The sequence below is a fragment of the Littorina saxatilis genome, linkage group LG6 (assembly GCF_037325665.1).
Source record: "Littorina saxatilis isolate snail1 linkage group LG6, US_GU_Lsax_2.0, whole genome shotgun sequence".
Lineage (NCBI taxonomy): Eukaryota > Metazoa > Mollusca > Gastropoda > Littorinimorpha > Littorinidae > Littorina > Littorina saxatilis.
Window position 1 is genome coordinate 1525484 of NC_090250.1, and position 20559 is coordinate 1546042.

General features: G+C 40.8%; 1 protein-coding gene across 4 annotated transcripts; it reads right to left on the reverse strand.

Moving 5' to 3' along the window:
• Positions 1 to 114: 114 nt before the first annotated feature.
• On the reverse strand, positions 115 to 20502 carry LOC138968245 (E3 ubiquitin ligase RNF121-like). Of its 4 annotated transcripts, none has more exons than XM_070340805.1 (9): positions 20417 to 20472; positions 18922 to 18976; positions 16490 to 16530; positions 15073 to 15214; positions 9690 to 9844; positions 8667 to 8895; positions 6674 to 6807; positions 6079 to 6180; positions 115 to 5480 (listed from the first exon to the last, which is right to left on the reverse strand). In XM_070340805.1, the coding sequence occupies exons 2-9, from the start codon at positions 18973 to 18975 to the stop codon at positions 5360 to 5362; spliced, it is 978 nt and encodes a 325-aa protein (XP_070196906.1). In that variant the 5' UTR covers position 18976; positions 20417 to 20472; the 3' UTR covers positions 115 to 5359. The 4 variants fall into 4 exon arrangements, with proteins under 4 accessions (XP_070196906.1, XP_070196908.1, XP_070196904.1 ...); XM_070340807.1 differs by having other exon boundaries at positions 18922 to 19001; positions 20417 to 20462; XM_070340803.1 differs by lacking the exon at positions 18922 to 18976 and having other exon boundaries at positions 20417 to 20502.
• Between the last annotated feature and the right edge of the window lie 57 nt (positions 20503 to 20559).

The following is a 20559-nucleotide window of genomic DNA, read 5'->3' on the forward strand; positions in this document are numbered from 1 at the left end:
TTATGAAAGAAGTTTGTTTTGGAAGTGATCTCAGCTTTTTAAAAGCTTCTCTGTTCTGTCAGTTTTTTGTTTTTTTTCAAACAGAATACAGTCAAAACACAAGCTCACACACCCTTGCACGTTACGAAAACTTCTCTTTGTGTCACAGCTTTATAGTTTAACAACTGGATTACATCACAACATTTAATCAGTCATTGTACACCCACAGAAACATACTCATGTTGTACTCCAACTCTCAAACATCACGGTGGTAATTGTAGTGAAACCTGGACATGCCTGGTGTCCAGAAAGAAAGTCGGCTATATCATAACAAAATGTTTGTTCTGAAATGGATTCCCACTTTCACCGAGTAAAATTCTGATGGTAACTAAATAATGATATCATGACAAAATGATTGTTCTGAAATGGCTCCGCACTTTAACAGTGTCAGTCTTCATCACATGTTGTGTGCTTCCCACTTTCATTGATTCAACTGATGATATTATAACAAAATGTTTGTTCTGAAATGGCTCCCTACTTGAACAGATTCAGTCTTAATCACATGATGTGTGCTTCCCACTTTCACTGATTCAAACCTGATGGCAACTGATAATGATATAACAAAATGTTTATTCTGAAATGACGCCCTACTTTAACAGATTAAATCTTCAACACAAGTCACCAGCCAAATTCATATTCATGCCCATGGCCTCCTCATGTGACTTGAACACGAAATAATTCAACAATTCATGTTATTTTATAATTACAACATTATATACAGAAATGAGATCATGAACTTGAAATTAAGCCTGATCGATACTACCCTGGGGAGGAAAAAAAACACAAAATCGTGCGATCTGGTGTAATCTGGGGATCTCAAGATAATGTCTGGAACTTTAAAAATGCTAAAATCTGCCAAGTAGCAAATGCCAAATTAACAGCGTTATATTTGAATACGTCAATATAGCTGCTGCATATATATACAAAGGTGGAAGAAATATTTATACATGGTGTTTCTCTGAGCAGCAAAAAATAGAACTAACAGTAAAGACATTTTAAAAGATGTCACTGTGTTAAATTTGAAAAAAAACACACACAAAAAAACCCACCTAAATTAGAATAGAAAAGCCAAGTTTTGGCATTCTGCATACGTTAAATGCCAAACGACATCACTGGCACAGTTAAGAGAAAACAAATCGGTGACTCTGGATTTTGTTCAAGGTACAAGAAAAAAACAAGTCGCGTAAGGCGAAAATACAATATTTAGTCAAGTAGCTGTCGAACTCACAGAATGAAACTGAACGCAATGCCATTTTTCAGCAAGACCGTATACTCGTAGCATCGTCAGTCCACCGCTCATGGCAAAGGCAGTGAAATTGACAAGAAGAGCGGGGTAGTAGTTGCACTAAGAAGGATAGCACGCTTTTCTGTACCTCTCTTTGTTTTAACTTTCTGAGCGTGTTTTTAATCCAAACATATCATATATATATGTTTTTGGAATCAGGAACCGACAAGGAATAAGATGAAAGTGTTTTAAAATTGATTTGGACAATTTAATTTTGATAATAATTTTTATATATTTAATTTTCAGAGCTTGTTTTTAATCCGAATATAACATATTTATATGTTTTTGGAATCAGCAAATGATGGAGAATAAGATAAACGTAAATTTGGATCGTTTTATAAATTTTTATTTTTTTTTACAATTTTCAGATTTTTAATGACCAAAGTCATTAATTAATTTTTAAGCCACCAAGCTGAAATGCAATACCGAAGTCCGGGCTTCGTCGAAGATTACTTGACCAAAATTTCAACCAATTTGGTTGAAAAATGAGGGCGTGACAGTGCCGCCTCAACTTTCACGAAAAGCCGGATATGACGTCATCAAAGACATCTATCAAAAAAATGAAAAAAACGTTCGGGGATTTCATACCCAGGAACTCTCATGTCAAATTTCATAAAGATCGGTCCAGTAGTTTAGTCTGAATCGCTCTACACACACACACGCACACACGCACATACACCACGACCCTCGTTTCGATTCCCCCTCGATGTTAAAATATTTAGTCAAAACTTGACTAAATATAAAAAGCAAGACAAAAAAAGTGCTGAAGCAATTAAATATTATCTAGTCCACACACACACACACACACACACACACACACACACACACACACACACACACACACACACACACCACATGCATAGTCATACATGCATGCATACTTATGTAGGTTATACACACGTTCATGCATGTTTAACACTGGATTTTTTTAAATGCTGAGCAAGCAGAGAAATACTATACACTGTTCACCTCTTAAATGCTAATATAATGTATATCTTTTAAAACAAACATGTGCACACATAGAGACATGGGCACACACACACACACACACACACACACACACACACACACACACACACACACACACACACTAACTCACACACAAACACATATACAACAAACGTGTGAGTGAAAAGACATACAAACTCACACAAACGTATGCTTCCAACAAAAAGCACCTCATCATCTTTTTCTGGTTATGTACATAGTAAGAATCATGGAATTGATTAAAACATGAGACACCGAGATCTGCAGGTAAATGGAACTATGACACCAAAAACACTGGGATTATGTGAGACAAAAAACCCGACAACATCCTTCTAGAGAAGTGATTATTTCTAACAGTTTCTGTGTTCACATCTTAAAGTAAGCCAAATGAGCAGCAAGTTCTCCGTCATCAGTGCAGTACACGGTACACGGTAACACCATGTAGTATTTTATTAAGCGTTTTGTGCTCTGAACATAAATGACTAGATAAATCGATAAACAACAAATATACATGTACGTATGACGGAGCTCAGTCGTATTCGTTCTAGAACATCTTTGTGATCAATTATTTACATTTGTTTGCGAAACATCAGCTCGTTAAGTGGAAAAGTTCACTGTTAGGTTTTTTCTTGACTTTTCTTTTCCCACGCTGATGAACTTTAAAAAAATAAAATAGCACTGTTGCCCACTTTTCTTTTTGAAATTAGTTGAGTTTATTTTTTTGCCAAGGAAGAGATTTTCACTAACGTAATTGAGTTGTTCTTTGCTACTGGTCACAAGTGGGGGTCAGCTCACACGGACGCATTTTTCAATACAGTCTAGGGGAGAAACTGGTCACAAAGCACCCAGTACATGCCAGAGAGATAGGAGAATCGGCACAATCAAAGAAAATACCAAAATCATTCAATAGATATGGAAATATTAAGATTTACTGTGAAAATGCCAGCAAAAATGGCGTCCAAAAACGGGAACGCACACTTGGTGCGTCTTTGAAGACTTACCTCCCGTTCTGTGTTGTTGATAATAGTCGTGTTTGTGCTGTTGTTGTTGAAATAGTATCTAATAAAACTGATGCAGTTCTTGAAATGTTGCAAATTATTGTTGTCTTTGTGAAATGCGAGAGTGTTCTGAGGCGTAATCTGCATACGGCTGATGTCCCACATAGGGTGCCCCACTTCGATCAGCGTATCACTCCAAATGAGCTTCATAGCAGAAAAGCAGATACACTACCAACACACTGCATAACAGATCTACAAGTCTGAGCCAGAATCATTGAAATTTACTTTCTGTATAAAATATTGCAATCAAATTTGTTCACGATGTCCCACAAATAACGCAGGTTACCCTCGCCTTCGATTCAAAGTAACTCCAATCTGACTTAATTACAATCGAAACGCAGATGACGAACTGATTCACCACAAATTTGTGGTATTTTACACACAAATTTCAACTGTGTTGTTTCGCGATAAACAGCCATAAACAAACAAATGTGGCGCCGTCACGTCGCCTTGGAAGGAATAACGCAGGTGACCAAGGCTTGTTTCCGATACCTGTCTGATTAAAATCATCGTTTTTTCACGAATGACGGCTCTTTGGCAGATCTGGTGAGTTGGAAACTGTCTATGAATGTTTCATTTAATGTCAAATGCGTACATTCTTGTCGATATTGTTACCTTTGGGCTCATAAATTAAGTCAATCGTCGTGTTGTCCGAAAGTGACTTTTGTCAGCATAGAACTTACTGTGCTTTGATCATTGACTGAGAAGAATCTTCCGATGACACTAGTTCATTTCACTACGCGACTGCAGATCTGCAAGGAAACTTATGGCAGGGGAAATAAGCTTAACTGAAGACGAATAAGCGGAGTAACTGTTCTTCAACGGATTGCTCTTACACTGATCTAAATATTTAGATCTTGTCGTCTGCTAGTCTGCTAGTAAGTAGTCTTCGGTCGTGTGAAAGTCACATCTATTTCGACTGTGTGCATCGATCCGTGTAGTGAAATGTTGATCTTTGATGATTTGGCAACATGACTTCGATAAATGTGCTTCGAGTGTATCTCCCCGTTAACCGCATTTGAAAACGTCTTTTAACAAGACCATGTTTCGACAGCCCAGACGGGGAGGATCCTCGATAGCTCACAGGGTATATAATGTTTTCCGCCGTTTTTTGAAGAATCCTTTTTAATTTGCTATTCCAAAAGTACCTTATGACTCGACTCGAGTGGCAAAGAACATTCTCTGCAATTCCTGTCTCAGTCCGTGCAGCCGTTTCGGGTCCTATCGTCATCATACAAACATACACACAGACACACAAGAACCAGCTTTAAAAGTTAAATTATGTAGGAACCATGTGAACCAGTGATTTTTTCTTATGTACAACAGGTACTACAGTATTTCTGCTTTATGAAAAGCAATATTTCAAAAACAAAACTAGAGATTTGAATTTTGACCACTTTTCCCCCTTTCTGTCACCAATACTGAAGAACAGCTCAATTACATCAAAACATTTGCCCGTTTCAAAGTTCTAGTCAGGTGGGTTGCACAAATCAAAGGTTACTCTGTCTTGGATATTATCAATAACACGGACATGTTTTGGGTGTGAACACAAGAGTCATAAAAATGTGATTGCGTTTTTTCTGTACAAATCACAAAACTACAACCAGTACGGTATCAAATCTGTTCCAAGCAACAAAAACAAAAAACACATAACTTTTTCTTAAATAAATCTAAACTAAAACAAATCACAATCCCTGTTTTTTCTCTTCAAAATGTACCCAAAATGAAATCCTACTGATAAACCAAGTCTCATTCCCCAAGTAGAACCATCAGCTCTTGTTTTTCCTTACTTCAAATTGCAACATATTTTCTTCTTCATGGATCGAAGCCTACACAAATCAGCACACCTAGTACATGTACATTTGTCAGCTTCCCTTATGTTTTTGAGCATTAACTGCATTCCAGTAGATCAAACGGACAAAAAGGTAATGAATAAAGAACCAGCAACGCATACACCTAATTAAACACGCAAACACTCACACACAACCCATCACTCCAAACCTAACATCCAATTTATGCCCTGTACAATGAGTATGATGACTGGTTGCCATGCCACCAAGTAACGAATCCAGTCCAGCAAATTGCCGTACAGGACATGCGGTCGCTCCCATCTGAACATAGGGTTAAGGCAAAAAAGTGATAACACATACTCAAGGCTAAAATATACAAATCTCACAGGGCTTGTGTTTAAAGGCACTGTGTACACTGTGTACACAACCATGTCTTCTTCTTTGATGGGCTGAAACTCCCACGGCTCTTATATGACCGTTTTTACCTTATGGTTTATACAGGACGGGTGTAAAGAATTGACTCGCCATCTCTGAACTGGCCAGGCTTCTCGATAGGAAAGGACAATCATTCCAAACTGGACACATACCAAAAATTAACACATCGAGTCAGCTTGCAGCGGTGAGTTTGAATGTTTTGATGAATCGATTTCTCAAAATTATTGTAACAAATTCCCACTGAGCACAGGGAGCACCCAGACTGTTCATTTTTGGTATGTGATCAAGTGGAGAGGTGGTCCTACCACAAGTAAAAGCCTGGCCAAATCTGAGATGGCGAGTCAAACTGTTTACACGGGAAGCAGTGTGGCCCTTTAACTTGACCAAAGTATACCTGTCAAGAAAGGACATTGCATTATAAGGTGTCATCTCCTCACAGGTAGCACTGTATGCACTCTCTGACAAACACTTTATGAAAGGATACGGTCCTGGGAACATCCTCTTCAGATCTACCTTCTCCTTGCAGTAAGGACACGTCTGCTTCTTCCCCACAATGCACCAGCCGCGTATACAGAACTCGTGAAATCTGTATCTGGAGTTAAGGAACGATCAAAGAGCCAAATAATATTAATACATGTGTGCGTACATCATAATGTGCAAATGCATGCAAACACAGACACACAGGCAAACACAGACACACAGGCAAACACAGACACACAGGCAAACACAGACACACAGGCAAACACAGACACACAGGCAAACACAGACACACAGGCAAACACAGACACACAGGCAAACACAGACACACAGGCAAACACAGACACACAGGCAAACACAGACATGCAGAGAATAGAAATGATTTGTAACATTGACAGTACTCGGACGATAAGCATGAACACATACGTTTTGTTTTTGTTTTTGAAACAGCTAGTTCTTAGTTAACAGCAACAGGCAACCCGTCACTACAATACACATACACTAAATAAGGGGGGGGGGGGGGGGGTGTCTTAAGAGGGAGTCTTAAAAGTGGGGTTCCATTGAATACTTCTTAGCAAATTCTGCTTCACATTGAAGGATACACGTGCCCACAATTGAGCTTGATAGTCTTTTCGATGACAGCGTCTTCGTTGTTCATGATGAAAATTTGGTTGCCGCACACAGCACACACATTGTGATCCAGGCTCTTGGAGGGCAAGCCTGTTGTGGTATAGTACTGCAAACAGGCACACACTTACATTATCAATACATTGTGATCCAGGCTTTTGGAGGGCAGGCCTGTTGTGGTATAGTACTGCAAACAGGCACACACTTACATTATCAATACATTGTGATCCAGGCTCTTGGAGGGCAGGCCTGTATAGTACTGCAAACAGGCACACACTTACATTACAATACATTGTGATCCAGGCTTTTGGAGGGCAGGCCTGTTGTGGTATAGTACTGCAAACAGGCACACACTTACATTATCAATACATTGTGATCCAGGCTTTTGGAGGGCAGGCCTGTTGTGGTATAGTACTGCAAACAGGCACAAACTTACATTATCAATACATTGTGGTCAAGGCTCTTGGAGGGCAGGCCTGTTGTGGTATAGTACTGCAAACAGGCACACACTTGCATTATCAATACATTGTGGTCAAGGCTCTTGGAGGGCAGACCAGTTGTGGTATAGTACTGCAAACAGGCAAAAACGTAAATTATGAATGTCTATATACAGTTAATTAATACATGACTATTGCACACTGCACACACATTGTGATCCAGGAGGGCAGGCCTGTTGTCGTATAGTACTGCAAACAAGCAAAACGTAAATTATGAATGTCTATACATGTATACAATTAATTCATCCATGACTATTGTTCCTACCTGAAAAATTAAGTTTTCACCCACCTTTCCAAGCACATGCGCACGCACTCACACATGCGCACGCACTCACACACACGCACTCAGACACACACACATGCTCACTTGATCTTACCTAGAGAAACTCATGGACACCAGGCCTGAGGTGCACGAGGCGAAACTGGATGCCACCCAACTGGGTGGGAACAAGCCGGGGAGTCTCCTTGGTTGAAATCACAACAAATCTCAAATTCAACCAATCTTGACCCCGTGGCTGCGTACCACACATTTGGGTGGGACCCAGTTTCGCTTCATGGAACTCAGCCCAGCTCCCTTTCTGTTTCCCCTTCCCTCTCTTCTACCCTCTTCTCCAAAATAGAAGCCATGTTTTGCCCTACCCCACATACAGTGGAACCCCTTTTAAAACCTCAAACATCTGAGAGAAGCAGATCTTGAAAGGGAGAGCCGTAAAGCAGGGGTACATCATCAACAGAACAACAGGGCGGGGATGTAGCTCAGTCGGTAGCGCGCTGGATTTGTATCCAGTTGGCCGCTGTCAGCGTGAGTTCGTCCCCACGTTCGGCGAGAGATTTATTTCTCAGAGTCAACATTGTGTGCAGACTCTCCTCGGTGTCCGAACACCCCCGTGTGTACACGCAAGCACAAGACCAAGTGCGCACGAAAAAGATCCTGTAATCCATGTCAGAGTTCGGTGGGTTATAGAAACACGAAAATACCCAGCATGCTTCCTCCGAAAACGGCGTATGGCTGCCTAAATGGCGGGGTAAAAAACGGTCATACACGTAAAATTCCACTCGTGCAAAAAACACGAGTGTACGTGGGAGTTTCAGCCCACGAACGCAGAAGAAGAAGAAGAAGAACAGAACAACAAGTAAAGCAAATGCTTACACACGACTCGTCTGTTACCCCTGCCCCTCCCTGAACCACCATACCCCATAGAAGACTCCCTCCCTTTTGAGACCCCTTACCCTTGACAAGACATTTTCCAGACCAGGTTTTCTAAGATATTCTGTTCATAACCTCATGAACAGAATAAAAAAAAGAAAAAATTAGGGGGGGGGGGGGGGGGGAAGAGTTGAGGATGTGTGTGTGCGTTTCCGCTGTACACACATACACGTGCATTCAGGGGAGGGAGGTGGGGAGCTGAGGGTGTATTTGTGTTTCTGCTGTAGACACATTCCAACATGCAGAAGCCATTATTTGCCTTACCCCAATGTGAGCAGCCATGGCGTCAGCGCAGACCTCAGCAAGATCTCGAGCCACCACCCCAAAATAAAGTCCGTAGAATAGAAGCAGCAGACCAAAGTCCATGGCCGTTTGAGGTTTGATCAGAAACAGAACGTTCAGGCCAAAGATGGTGAACATGATGACCAGGTAGCCCGCTATGCCGGCGGTGTAGCTAATTTTGTAGATCAACAGGAACCATTTGTATACCCATCTGCAAAAAAAGAGACAGTGATGTTTGGAATCATTATTAAAACCTCTTTGATTTGTGAAGATACTCTAATTACCGACGGATGAATGCATCTTTTGAAACTACATGCAAATGAAAGACAGTCAGCACATTTTCATGAAATTGTTAAAAAGGTATTATAAAAAAACAAAAACAAGACTAATTGCTGGTATGACTCACCTTCGTCATACATAAAATAAATCAGAGGCAACTGCTGTTCTAGCTCCATAAACTTAAACTTTCTGCTTATCAACCCCACTGTGGCATTAAAATGTGACCACAATCAGCCAGACTTGGGTCATGTCTAGAGATCATCAAACCCAAGTAGTGTGTGAAGATTTAAGGATCTACCTTCATGAAAACGATTACTTTTTTCTTCTTTTTTCCCCAAAAGTTTTCTTTGGCTGGGGGAAATTCCTCAATACTAAGACTTTCTTGACAACTTAGCTGAGTCAAACAACCTACCTCACCTATCATTGTCTTCACATTTAAGCTTTAAAAACAAGTCACAAAGTATGTGCAGACTTCAACCAAACATCTCTACACACTCTAAAGAAAAAGCACACTGGCTGGTTTGTAGAATGTCAATCATCAAAGCTAGTCCCTTATAGGTATCATCCTGTGGGACAGGTACGCGGGAAGCGTGACTATGTTGCTGCTGGCTTTCCACTGGGAGGAAGCAACCCGAATTTCCCAGCCAGAGGGACAATAAAGTAATCAAAATGAAAAATAAAATGAAAATATCTTTTCTCAATCCATTGATCAATTAAAGTCCGTACCTAGGTGTAGTGCCAGAGAGTTTTTTCTGCGATGCCTTAAAGCAGACAAAACAGGTAATGACAGAGAAAATGGTCCAGACCACCATAAAGCGAACCCAGTGGAACTTGATGCAGAACCCCAGTGGGATCATCCACATGCCCAACAAGGTGGCCCGCTGAAACAAGGAGAAATCACATTACATGTAATACAGTGGAATAAAAAATTGTGAAAATAAATTTTCATTTGATTCATATACTTACTCGAATCACATAAAGCATTGACGCAGTCTGAGATGCTAAGGTCTGAAAAGGCTACCTGGCTTAAACAATTTTAAAGGGAAGCAACCCCACCACAAAAAGTGTAAATGGAGCCTTGGTAATGACCACAGACCCGGGGAGTTACCTCCCATTGGTGTGTACTACGTCACTACCGCTCCTCAACACGTGGTCAAGATCATACGGCTTTAAAGAAACTAAAAAAAACATAAGCGGGGTTGGTGGGAGGGCATAAACTATGTGATTCGGGTAAGTATATTAATCAAATGAAAATTTATTTTTTAAATTTTCGATTAAATTACATATTCTTACCCCGAATCACATAAAGCAGATAGCTTCAACAAGGCGGTGGGAAAGAAAAAACTAACTCACTCTAAAAATCCTTGCCAGAAACTGGCCCGCTGCCAACAAGTCAGGAAGGGCCCGGTGGGAAAGAAAAATCTAACTCACTCTAAAACCCTTGCCAGGAACTGGCCCGCTGCCAACAAGTCAGGAAGGGACCCGAGAACCCTCCTGATCAGTGATTGACAGCCGCGATGTCTCTCAGGCAAAACTTGCTAAAGACAACTTCAGAGAGCCAGTAAGCTGTGCCCAGCACTTCGTCCAATCTCCCGGACCGTAAAACGGCCCAGGAATTAGAGACTCAAGCCCTGGATTTAATGAACCCGAGCCGAGTCGAGGGGAAAGATAAGCCGCTCCCCCCCCCCCCTTTCTATTGGAAGGAAATGCCAATGTCCTGGAACGATCCGTGCATAACGTTGTCCACTCAGTGCTGAGTAGGACGAACCCTCGAGGTGACCAGGTGACCGTAAGACAATCATGCCAAAGTATGTAAACCTTGGGATGGAGTGAAGACCGAAAAGGCCTGTGAGATAGAAGTCAGCTCAAGAGAAGAGTGACCGATCTCCACACAATGAGCGAGAGAGACGCCTGAGTACAAGATACCAGAGTCCAACTCGATGGGAAAAGCTCAAAAAAGAGCAAAAAACGTTCCTAAAATTCCAAGAACGTGGAGAAACGCTCACCCTCCAATGCACGCTGTACTGCTTCCCTGCGTTCCAAGTCTAACCAAGACAAGAAACATAGTACTCCTGGGTAGTGACAGAAAAAACGCCAAAGAAAGAAACTGACTGCTATCTTTGACATCGTCACCCATAAAGCATGCTTGAGAAGGGTGCCGTAACCAGCAGTCTAGCTGCCCTCAAAGAGATGGTCGCCAGTTATCCTCTACCAGTCCCTGCGAAAGCAGAGAGAGATAGTACGAGGAAGCAGCGACTTACGATTGTGCGTAAGCAACCGGAAGTGCGGAAGTCACAGTGGTCGAAGCCTGGTGTGACCGGTGACCATGAACAAAATGGCTAAAAGCCATAGTGTCCGCAGTTCAGCCTTCGCGGCCAAATCAAGAGCCTTCCTGAGTTTGGGCGAAAAACCAAAAACGCGCAAACGCCGTAGTCAAAGTTGCCTGTGGTAGAAGGGTGACTGTAAAAGGAAACCCGACCTAACAGAAGTCGTCCTGACTCACCCCATCTAGGATGAGGGTGAAGAAAGAAAGTCGAAATCCGAAGTCACAGGAACCGAAAACGCCATATTCAAACAGCGACAGACAGGAGACTATTGCACAGGCCAAGGCTGAGAGCCGTGATGCCCGTAGGACACACAGCAAAACATTAAAAAAACCATTCAGGTGCTGCTGCAGCTTTAAAGTTCTATCCATTGTATACGAAAGCACTGGAAGTGGATGCTGTTTTTGTTTTTATTCAAAAAGCTAGCTGCCTCTCCGCAACTCATATATGAGTTGTTCTTCAGTACTGGTGACAGAAAGGGGGAAAAGTGGTCAAAATTCAAATCTCTAGTTTTGTTTTTGAAATATTGCTTTTCATAAAGCAGAAATACTGTAGTATCTGTTGTACATAAGAAAAAATCACTGGTTCACATGGTTCCTACATAATCTAACTTTTAAAGCTGGTTCTTGTGTGTCTGTGTGTATGTTTGTATGATGACGATAGGACCCGAAACGGCTGCACGGACTGAGACAGGAATTGCAGAGAATGTTCTTTGCCACTCGAGTCGTGTCATAAGGTACTTTTGGAATAGCAAATTTGAAAGGATTCTTCAAAAAACGGCGGAAAACATTATATACCCTGTGAGCTATCGAGGATCCTCCCCGTCTGGGCTGTCGAAACATGGTCTTGTTAAAAGACGTTTTCAAATGCGGTTAACGGAGAGATACACTCGAAGCACATTTAGCGAAGTTATGTTGCCAAATCATCAAAGATCAACATTTCACTACACGGATCGATGTGCACAGTCGAAATAGATGTGACTTTCACACGACCGAAGACTACTTACTAGCAGACTAGCAGACGACAAGATCTAAATATTTAGATCAGTCAGAGCAATCCGTTGAAGAACAGTTACTCCGCTTATTCGTCTTCAGTTAAGCTTATTTCCCCTGCCATAAGTTTCCTTGCAGATCTGCAGTCGCGTAGTGAAATGAACTAGTGTCATCGGAAGATTCTTCTCAGTCAATGATCAAAGCACAGTAAGTTCTATGCTGACAAAAGTCACTTTCGGACAACACGACGATTGACTTAATTTATGAGCCCAAAGGTAACAATATCGACAAGAATGTACGCATTTGACATTAAATGAAACATTCATAGACAGTTTCCAACTCACCAGATCTGCCAAAGAGCCGTCATTCGTGAAAAAACGATGATTTTAATCAGACAGGTATCGGAAACAAGCCTTGGTCATCTGCGTTATTCCTTCCAAGGCGACGTGACGGCGCCACATTTGTTTGTTTATGGCTGTTTATCGCGAAACAACACAGTTGAAATTTGTGTGTAAAATACCACAAATTTGTGGTGAATCAGTTCGTCATCTGCGTTTCGATTGTAATTAAGTCAGATTGGAGTTACTTTGAATCGAAGGCGAGGGTAACCTGCGTTATTTGTGGGACATCGTGAACAAATTTGATTGCAATATTTTATACAGAAAGTAAATTTCAATGATTCTGGCTCAGACTTGTAGATCTGTTATGCAGTGTGTTGGTAGTGTATCTGCTTTTCTGCTATGAAGCTCATTTGGAGTGATACGCTGATCGAAGTGGGGTACCCTATGTGGGACATCAGCCGTATGCAGATTACGCCTCAGAACACTCTCGCATTTCACAAAGACAACAATAATTTGCAACATTTCAAGAACTGCATCAGTTTTATTAGATACTATTTCAACAACAACAGCACAAACACGACTATTATCAACAACACAGAACGGGAGGTAAGTCTTCAAAGACGCACCAAGTGTGCGTTCCCGTTTTTGGACGACATTTTTGCTGGCATTTTCACAGTAAATCTTAATATTTCCATATCTATTGAATGATTTTGGTATTTTCTTTGATTGTGCCGATTCTCCTATCTCTCTGGCATGTACTGGGTGCTTTGTGACCAGTTTCTCCCCTAGACTGTATTGAAAAATGCGTCCGTGTGAGCTGACCCCCACTTGTGACCAGTAGCAAAGAACAACTCATATCTGCAAGTCCATTTGTAACAAAATGCAGCAAGCTTGTATCCATGCACATGTGAGATTGAAGACGAACATTGTGTACACATCACTCAGTAATGCAACCGGTTGAGTTGAGTCACCTTATCCAGAACAACAGTACTTTGTGGTACGTTCCTTCAAGTTAACAATCAGATGCATGAAATATAATGCTGAGTCAGAATCTTACAGGGTGACCCAAAAAAAGAGTACCCAAACAAAACGTCATAAATTAAACAAAAATAAAGCAATCTTCAAAATATTTATTTGCACACACAAGTAGCCTCTGCATGATTTGCACAGAACATTTTAGCGTTCTAGCTTGTCTTTCAGGAAAGTTATGCTCATTCTACAGAACATGCTCCAAATGGCCTCCCCCGGATTTAAATCCCCCAGATTTCTATCTTTGGGGGTTCCTGAAAGACAACGTCTACAGGAACAACCCACAGACATTCACAGAACTCAAGAGAGCCATCACAACAACCATTCGCGGAATCTCGCAACAGGAGTGTGTGCGGGTGATTGATAACTTTGCGCGGCGAGTTCAAGTTTGCCTGCAGCGGCGCGGAGGCCATTTGGAGCATGTTCTGTAGAATGAGCATAACTTTCCTGAAAGACAAGCTAGAACGCTAAAATGTTCTGTGCAAATCATGCAGAGGCTACTTGTGTGTGTAAATACATTTTATGAAGATTGCTTTATTTTTGTTCAATTTATGACGTTTTGTTTGGGTACTCTTTTTTTTGGGTCACCCTGTAGATGAAAGACCCCCCCCCCCACCACAAATTAAAACAAGTCGCGTGTAAGGCGAAAATACAACATTTAGTCAAGCTGTCGAACTCACAGGATGAAACTGAACGCAATGCAATTTTTCAGCAAGACCGTATACTCGTAGCATCGTCAGTCCACCGCTCGTGGCAAAGGCAGTGAAATTGACAAGAAGAGTGGGGAAGTAGTTGCGCTGAGTAGGATAGCACGCTTTTCTGTACCTCTCTTCGTTTTAACTTTCTGAGCGTGTTTTTAATCCAAACATATCATATCTATATGTTTTTGGAATCAGGAACCGACAAGGAATAAGATGAAAGTGTTTTTAAATTGATTTCAAAAATTTAAGTTTGATCATAATTTTTATATTTTTAATTTTCAGAGCTTGTTTTTAATCCAAATATAACATATTTATATGTTTTTGGAATCAGAAAATGATGAAGAATAAGATGAACGTAAATTTGGATCGTTTTAAAAATATTTTTTTTTTTTAAATTTTCAGATTTTTAATGACCAAAGTCATTGATTAATTTTTAAGCCACCAAGCTGAAAGTCCGGCCTTCGTCGAAGATTGCTTGGCCAAAATTTCAATCAATTTGATTGAAAAATGAGGGTGTGCCTCAACTTTTACAAAAAGCCGGATATGACGTCATCAAAGGTATTTATGGAAAAAAATGAAAAAACCCACCGGGGATATCATTCCCAGGAACTCTCATACACCACGACCCTCGTCTCGATTCCCCCCTCTACGTTAAAACATTTAGTCAAAACTTGACTAAATGTAAAAAAAGAAGAAAAAAAAAGAAGCTCCGAACCACCTACCTGGTAGGACTTGAAATGTCGTATCTTCCACTGCACCAATGCAATCTGCGCAACGATGAGCGTCAGCAGCAGGATCAGTGCCATCTCCGCATGCATGGCCTCGTGGCCACGATGCTTCTCGTGGAGACGCTGATGTTCGATCCTGTAAAAGAATAAATGAGTCATTCGACATTCATTGAAAGCCAAATGAGGATCCAAACTCACACAATGCAGTATTTGTGGCAGAGTGCCACCTGTGTGTTCATTATGGTGCTCAATGCTATAAGAATAACATCAGATACTTCTTCTGCTTCGTTCGTGGGCTGAAACTTCCACGTTCACTCATGTTTTTTTTTACGTGTATGACTGTTTTTACCCTGCATTCAGGCAGCCATACGCTGCTTACGGGGGAAGCATGCTGGGTATTTTTGGTTTTCTATAACCCACCGAATCTGACATGGATTACAGGATCACTTGGTCTTGTGCTTGCTCGTACACACGAAGATGGTTAAGGCACTACCAGATCTGTACATAAGTTGACCCCAGAGATCGGACAAATCTCCACCAGGCAGCCGCGGCCGAGATTTGAACTCACGACCTTCCAATTAGGAGAATGACGTTTTATCCACTGCGCCCGTCAAATTGATATACAAGCCTAATAAAGCATACACAAAGCAGAAGCTGTGATAGAGCGCCACGTGCATCCATTTGTAAGTCACTTTATGCACAAGGGAAATGAATAACATGCATAAACTTTAAAATAATTTCCAAAATACATGTTTTCCTTAGTGAGCAATTACCTTTTTAAAAAAAAACCTCAATATCTATTACATTAAGGTGATCTCAGCTCTGTATCTGAATCTCGTGAGTGTCTTATTCTAATACATGTACAGTTGGACCTGTCCATAACGACAAGCCAACAGTGGGCGTAATAGACAGGTGGCGGCTATGGAAAGGTGAATTATTCAGAGGAAATATTAGTCTGGAATCCTTTGGTGTGGTCATTCTGAGTAGTTGGTTGCTTTTCAGAGGTGGTTTGTTTGTTTGTTTGCTTAACACCCAGCCGACCACGAAGGGCCATATCAGGGCGGTGCTGCTTTGACATATAACGTGCGCCACACACAAGACAAAAGTCGCAGCACAGGCTTCATGTCTCACCCAGTCACATTATTCTGACACCGGACCAACCAGTCCTAGCACTAACCCCATAATGTCAGACGCCAGGCGGAGCAGCCACTAGATTGCCAATTTTAAAGTCTTAGGTATGACCCGGCCGGGGTTCGAACCCACGACCTCCCGATCACGGGGCGGACGCCTTACCACTAGGCCAACCGTGCCCGTTTCAGAGGTGGTCGCAAGGGCAGGTTCGACTGTATTTACATTCACAATAATGTTTCCTGTTGACATAAGCAATTCATGGCGCATACAGTGTACTTACCTCCATCTTTCTCTTTCCGGTAACTGAGACAGATCAATAGTCTGAAACACATAAAGATTGAAGGTTTAGTGTGCTGCAGCTATATATATATATGTGTGTGTAATGTATGCATTTTGCATGTATAAGCATCAAAATACAATTGCAGAAACTCAACCAGAATCACATTATGTCATCTGGGAGTGGGACCTGATTCATGTAAGCTCAAATGAACAAAACAATATGGTGATTTCAAAGCCAAAGACTGTCAGTGTGCATGCTAGTACATGCAGTCTAGTAAATAGGCAACTGCTGTTTTGTCTGCTATTGTGAAGCAATGTTATTTCAGCTTACAAGGGTCCCAAAGTGTTTAAAAAAAAAAAAGAGAGAGAGAACAAGCAAACAAGTTGTCATGCAAAAAAAAAAAAAAAAAAAAAATTATTTGTTCTGACCATTGATGTTCCTGGACAACATCCGCAAGAAAGGAACCTTTTCCATTAACCCCTTCACTGCCCACCCCGTATGTAATACGTGGTCATTTTCGGTTTGTCATACGCCCATAACCGTATCTCATACGTGGGATTTGTGTCAACAACATTTCAGGACATTTCTGAAAACTAAATGGGAGGTAACCACTGTCCAAGTACTTGTAGGGGTTCTAAACACAGTTCTTTCCCATAGACCGTTCGGATAAGTTACTACCACGTGTTGAAAACTGTGTTACAAATGTAGAACCGACTATAGCATTCAGCCGCCATTCACAATGGCGGCCGAAAGTCGGACCTCAACTCGGACCTCAAGCGATACAGTGTTCTGGAAGCTCTACAAGAAGTGATTTATGGATTACCACACAGAAGAATACTTTTATGGGCTGTAATGTGAGTACCTGATGTTTGACACCAGTTTTAGCAGTGTTTTGTGTGGTTTTACGTGCTGCAATGTGTGTGTGTGTAAGTCCGGAAACTGTAATTTTTGACAAAAATGGTCATTATATCAATTTTTACTAAACAATCACAAACAAAGTCCAATGATCATGTCATCCTATAATAGCCAAGGGTATAAGCAAAACACATGCCAAAGATCTAAGAGATATCTCAATAAATGATCGAGCAGTGAACAGATTAGTGAACCTACCGAAGAAAGCGAAATTTTGCCCTGGCACACAGCAATACCAAAATGCTGTTATACTGTGGCAGTGAAGGGGTTAAACCTTGACTCAATTGACAAAGTAACAACACTGCGATCCTCTCTCTTTGCCTAAAACTACATGAATTCAGTACAAAATGCTACTCTGGGGTTTAATCATTATTTTTATGAAACCTGATTGGGAAAGTGACACAAAATAGCTGATTTCAATAGTTGTTTGTAAAATAAAAACATACCAGAAACACACACACACACCAGACCCTTTCACTACAGAAACTGAACAGAGTATCAGATCCCAGCTCCATAAATTAAAAGCAAAACCAATACAGTACCAAAGCAGAGCAAAACCAGAGAAGATGTGCGTTGAACAACTTGTGTTTTCAAATTTTTTTCACATCCCTATTCTCCTTAAATATCTAACAGTTTTGTAGACCCCCCCCCTCATAAAAAACTTTTAAAAAACACAAGCAAGAAGCTGTTTCATTTCTTTCTTAAACTCAGAAAAGTTTAAAAATGGTTCCAGCTGTAGCCAATAAAATTATATTTAAAGGAAACAATGGTATACTGAAGAAAAGCCTATTATTCTACAGCATGCAAAGTATAATAATACCAGCACACGGAACATAAAAATGCTCACCAAATTATCATCACTCAAGTCATTATATTCATCTCTCCAGTGATCAAAGATGAGTCCCATCTTCTCAAAAGTTCAAAACACTACCACAGAGACAACACAGTGAATGTACTCCATAGAAGCTTCAAAACTGGAGCTTAACTCTTTGTCATCTGCAGTAAATCTAAAGTTTGCCAGCCTTACTAAGCCTTTTTGCCATGCATATGCATGAACATAAAATCCATAGGCACAGCTGTTTTTGTTTACTTTACTGTTTATCTCAGAAATTTCAAGTTTCTTTTTGCAGACAGATGTTCTGTATCAACAGCCCACAACCTACACTGGAAAAACAAGGCTGGCGATTATGTTATTATCAAATGCTCAAATGACAGACATTGTCAAACTAAGCATACATTTCTGCAGAAAAAATATGGTAGTTTTGAATATATTTCAACTTGGATCAATAGAGTACCTGAGCAAAGCGGACTCTCATAATAATTATCAGAATACAAAACAAAAACACCAGCCAAAAAGTCAATAATTTATATTTAAATAAATTACTACATTTTCATCACTTGTTTTTAAACAAAAGGGGAAAGAGCCAGACCACGTCGTACACAGCAGAAACTCATGACCATGTACCAACATCATCAAAAGATATTAAAAACGTCCACTTCCCCAAATTAGAATCTAATACCTCCAGTGAATCATGGTCTTTGGGATAGCGTGGAAATCGTAATCTGACAGGCATGCTGGGAAAGATAAAATTCCATGAAACTGTGCACCGCACACCAACATGGGGAAAATTAGATTAGTCATCGAAGTATTATAGAGACCTGCAAATTCACACTCACAGAGAAAGATCAATGAGTATTGTGTTAGTATCATGATCTTGCATGATATCAAAACAATGACGGTAAAGGTGTTCAAATATGTGTTTGTGCGTATGTGTGACTGTATGCTTGCATGTGTGTGACTGCATGCTTGCATACATGTGTGCGTATGTGTGTGTGTGTGCTGTGTGAACATGTGCGCATGAGATTGAGAGAGAGAGAGAGAGAGAGAGAGAGAGAGAGAGAGAGAGAGAGAGAGAGAGAGAGAGAGAGAGAGAGAGAGAGAGTGTGTGCACATGTGTGCATGAGATTGAGAGAGAGAGAGAGAGAGAGAGAGAGAGAGAGAGAGAGAGAGAGAGAGAGAGAGAGAGAGAGAGAGAGAAGCTGGAGAGAGTCTCTGGAAGCTATAGCTGTCCTATTGTGGTTTCTAACTTTGATGAAATGTATACATCAATGCATGAATTGCACTCCAGGGGCATAAGGCCAAAAAAAAAAAATTGTCTGTTTCTGGTAACATGGCTAAAAAAAATAGGGTCGGTAGGTAGGGATTTTTTTTTATTTTTTTTTTATTTTTTTATTTTTTTTTAACCCCAAATGTAGACCAATAAAACTAACTTTAAAAATCGCGCAAAGAGACTGGATTCACTATACATAGAGACAAGACACTCAACACATTTACAAATCGTCAGCGGACTTTCGTTTTCACACGTTTTTGTTGTTCATTTTCTCACCCTGTCCTTTACCACCAAAAAAATATAAAAAAAATTTGAGTTTGAAAAAAAAAAGTTTAGGGTCGGCGCCGAAATTTAGGGTCGGTCGGGTGACCAGAAACAGACAATTTTTTTTTTGTGGCCTAATAAAGGTGGGATTTGCTAAGATAGACACACTGTCCAACTAGAAGTATGAGTCTTTCTTTGATGGTATTTATACATGGCCATTTTAGTGGGTGGAGATGCAGTACAGTACGCTAACCACCACTTGAAGCAAACACTCCGACTTTAAAGATGCTGTCACGGGAATATGTTAATTGATTGACTTGCTGAACTGTGTACATTATAAGCTCGAGATCCATACATACGAGACCTAAACAAGAACACAGAAGAGATACTCAATCTGAAGTTAGTGTCTGTGTTAAGATTACCCAAAGATATGCTGATCTGAGTGTTACTGTTAAAAGGGCCTGTCCCTGTTCTATCCTCTGGCTTTGGTAACGGTTCAATCCATAAACGAGATGCCACTGGACACACTAGTTGTAAAACCCAACAGGGGACTCGCATTTTAGCAAGAGGGGAAATAAAAACGGTTATTTTGATTCTGCTGAAAAGATGTGTGATGGGGAAAAGTCAGCCCGATGCTTACCTTGTTTCCTATGACCACTTCATTCGGCAACCCGTGGCTGTCTACGTGGTCGTGGTGCGACATGTTCGATCGGTGGGAGCGGTTATCTCCCTGCAAATCGAAAGTGAGTGTGACTTCCCCTGAACACTTGCAGCCACGTTGGC

Excerpts from the sequence above, each read along its gene's own strand:
- LOC138968245 (XM_070340803.1), bottom strand. The coding sequence starts at position 20,479 with ATGTCGCACCACGACCACGTAGACAGCCACGGGTTGCCGAATGAAGTG. Across the intron at positions 6,808-8,666 it reads CCATGGCTGCTCACATTGGG|TACTATACCACAACAGGCTT; the intron begins GTAAGGCAAATA and ends GCCTGTTTGCAG. Across the intron at positions 6,181-6,673 it reads AAGCTCAATTGTGGGCACGT|ATTTCACGAGTTCTGTATAC; the intron begins GTATCCTTCAAT and ends CTCCAGATACAG.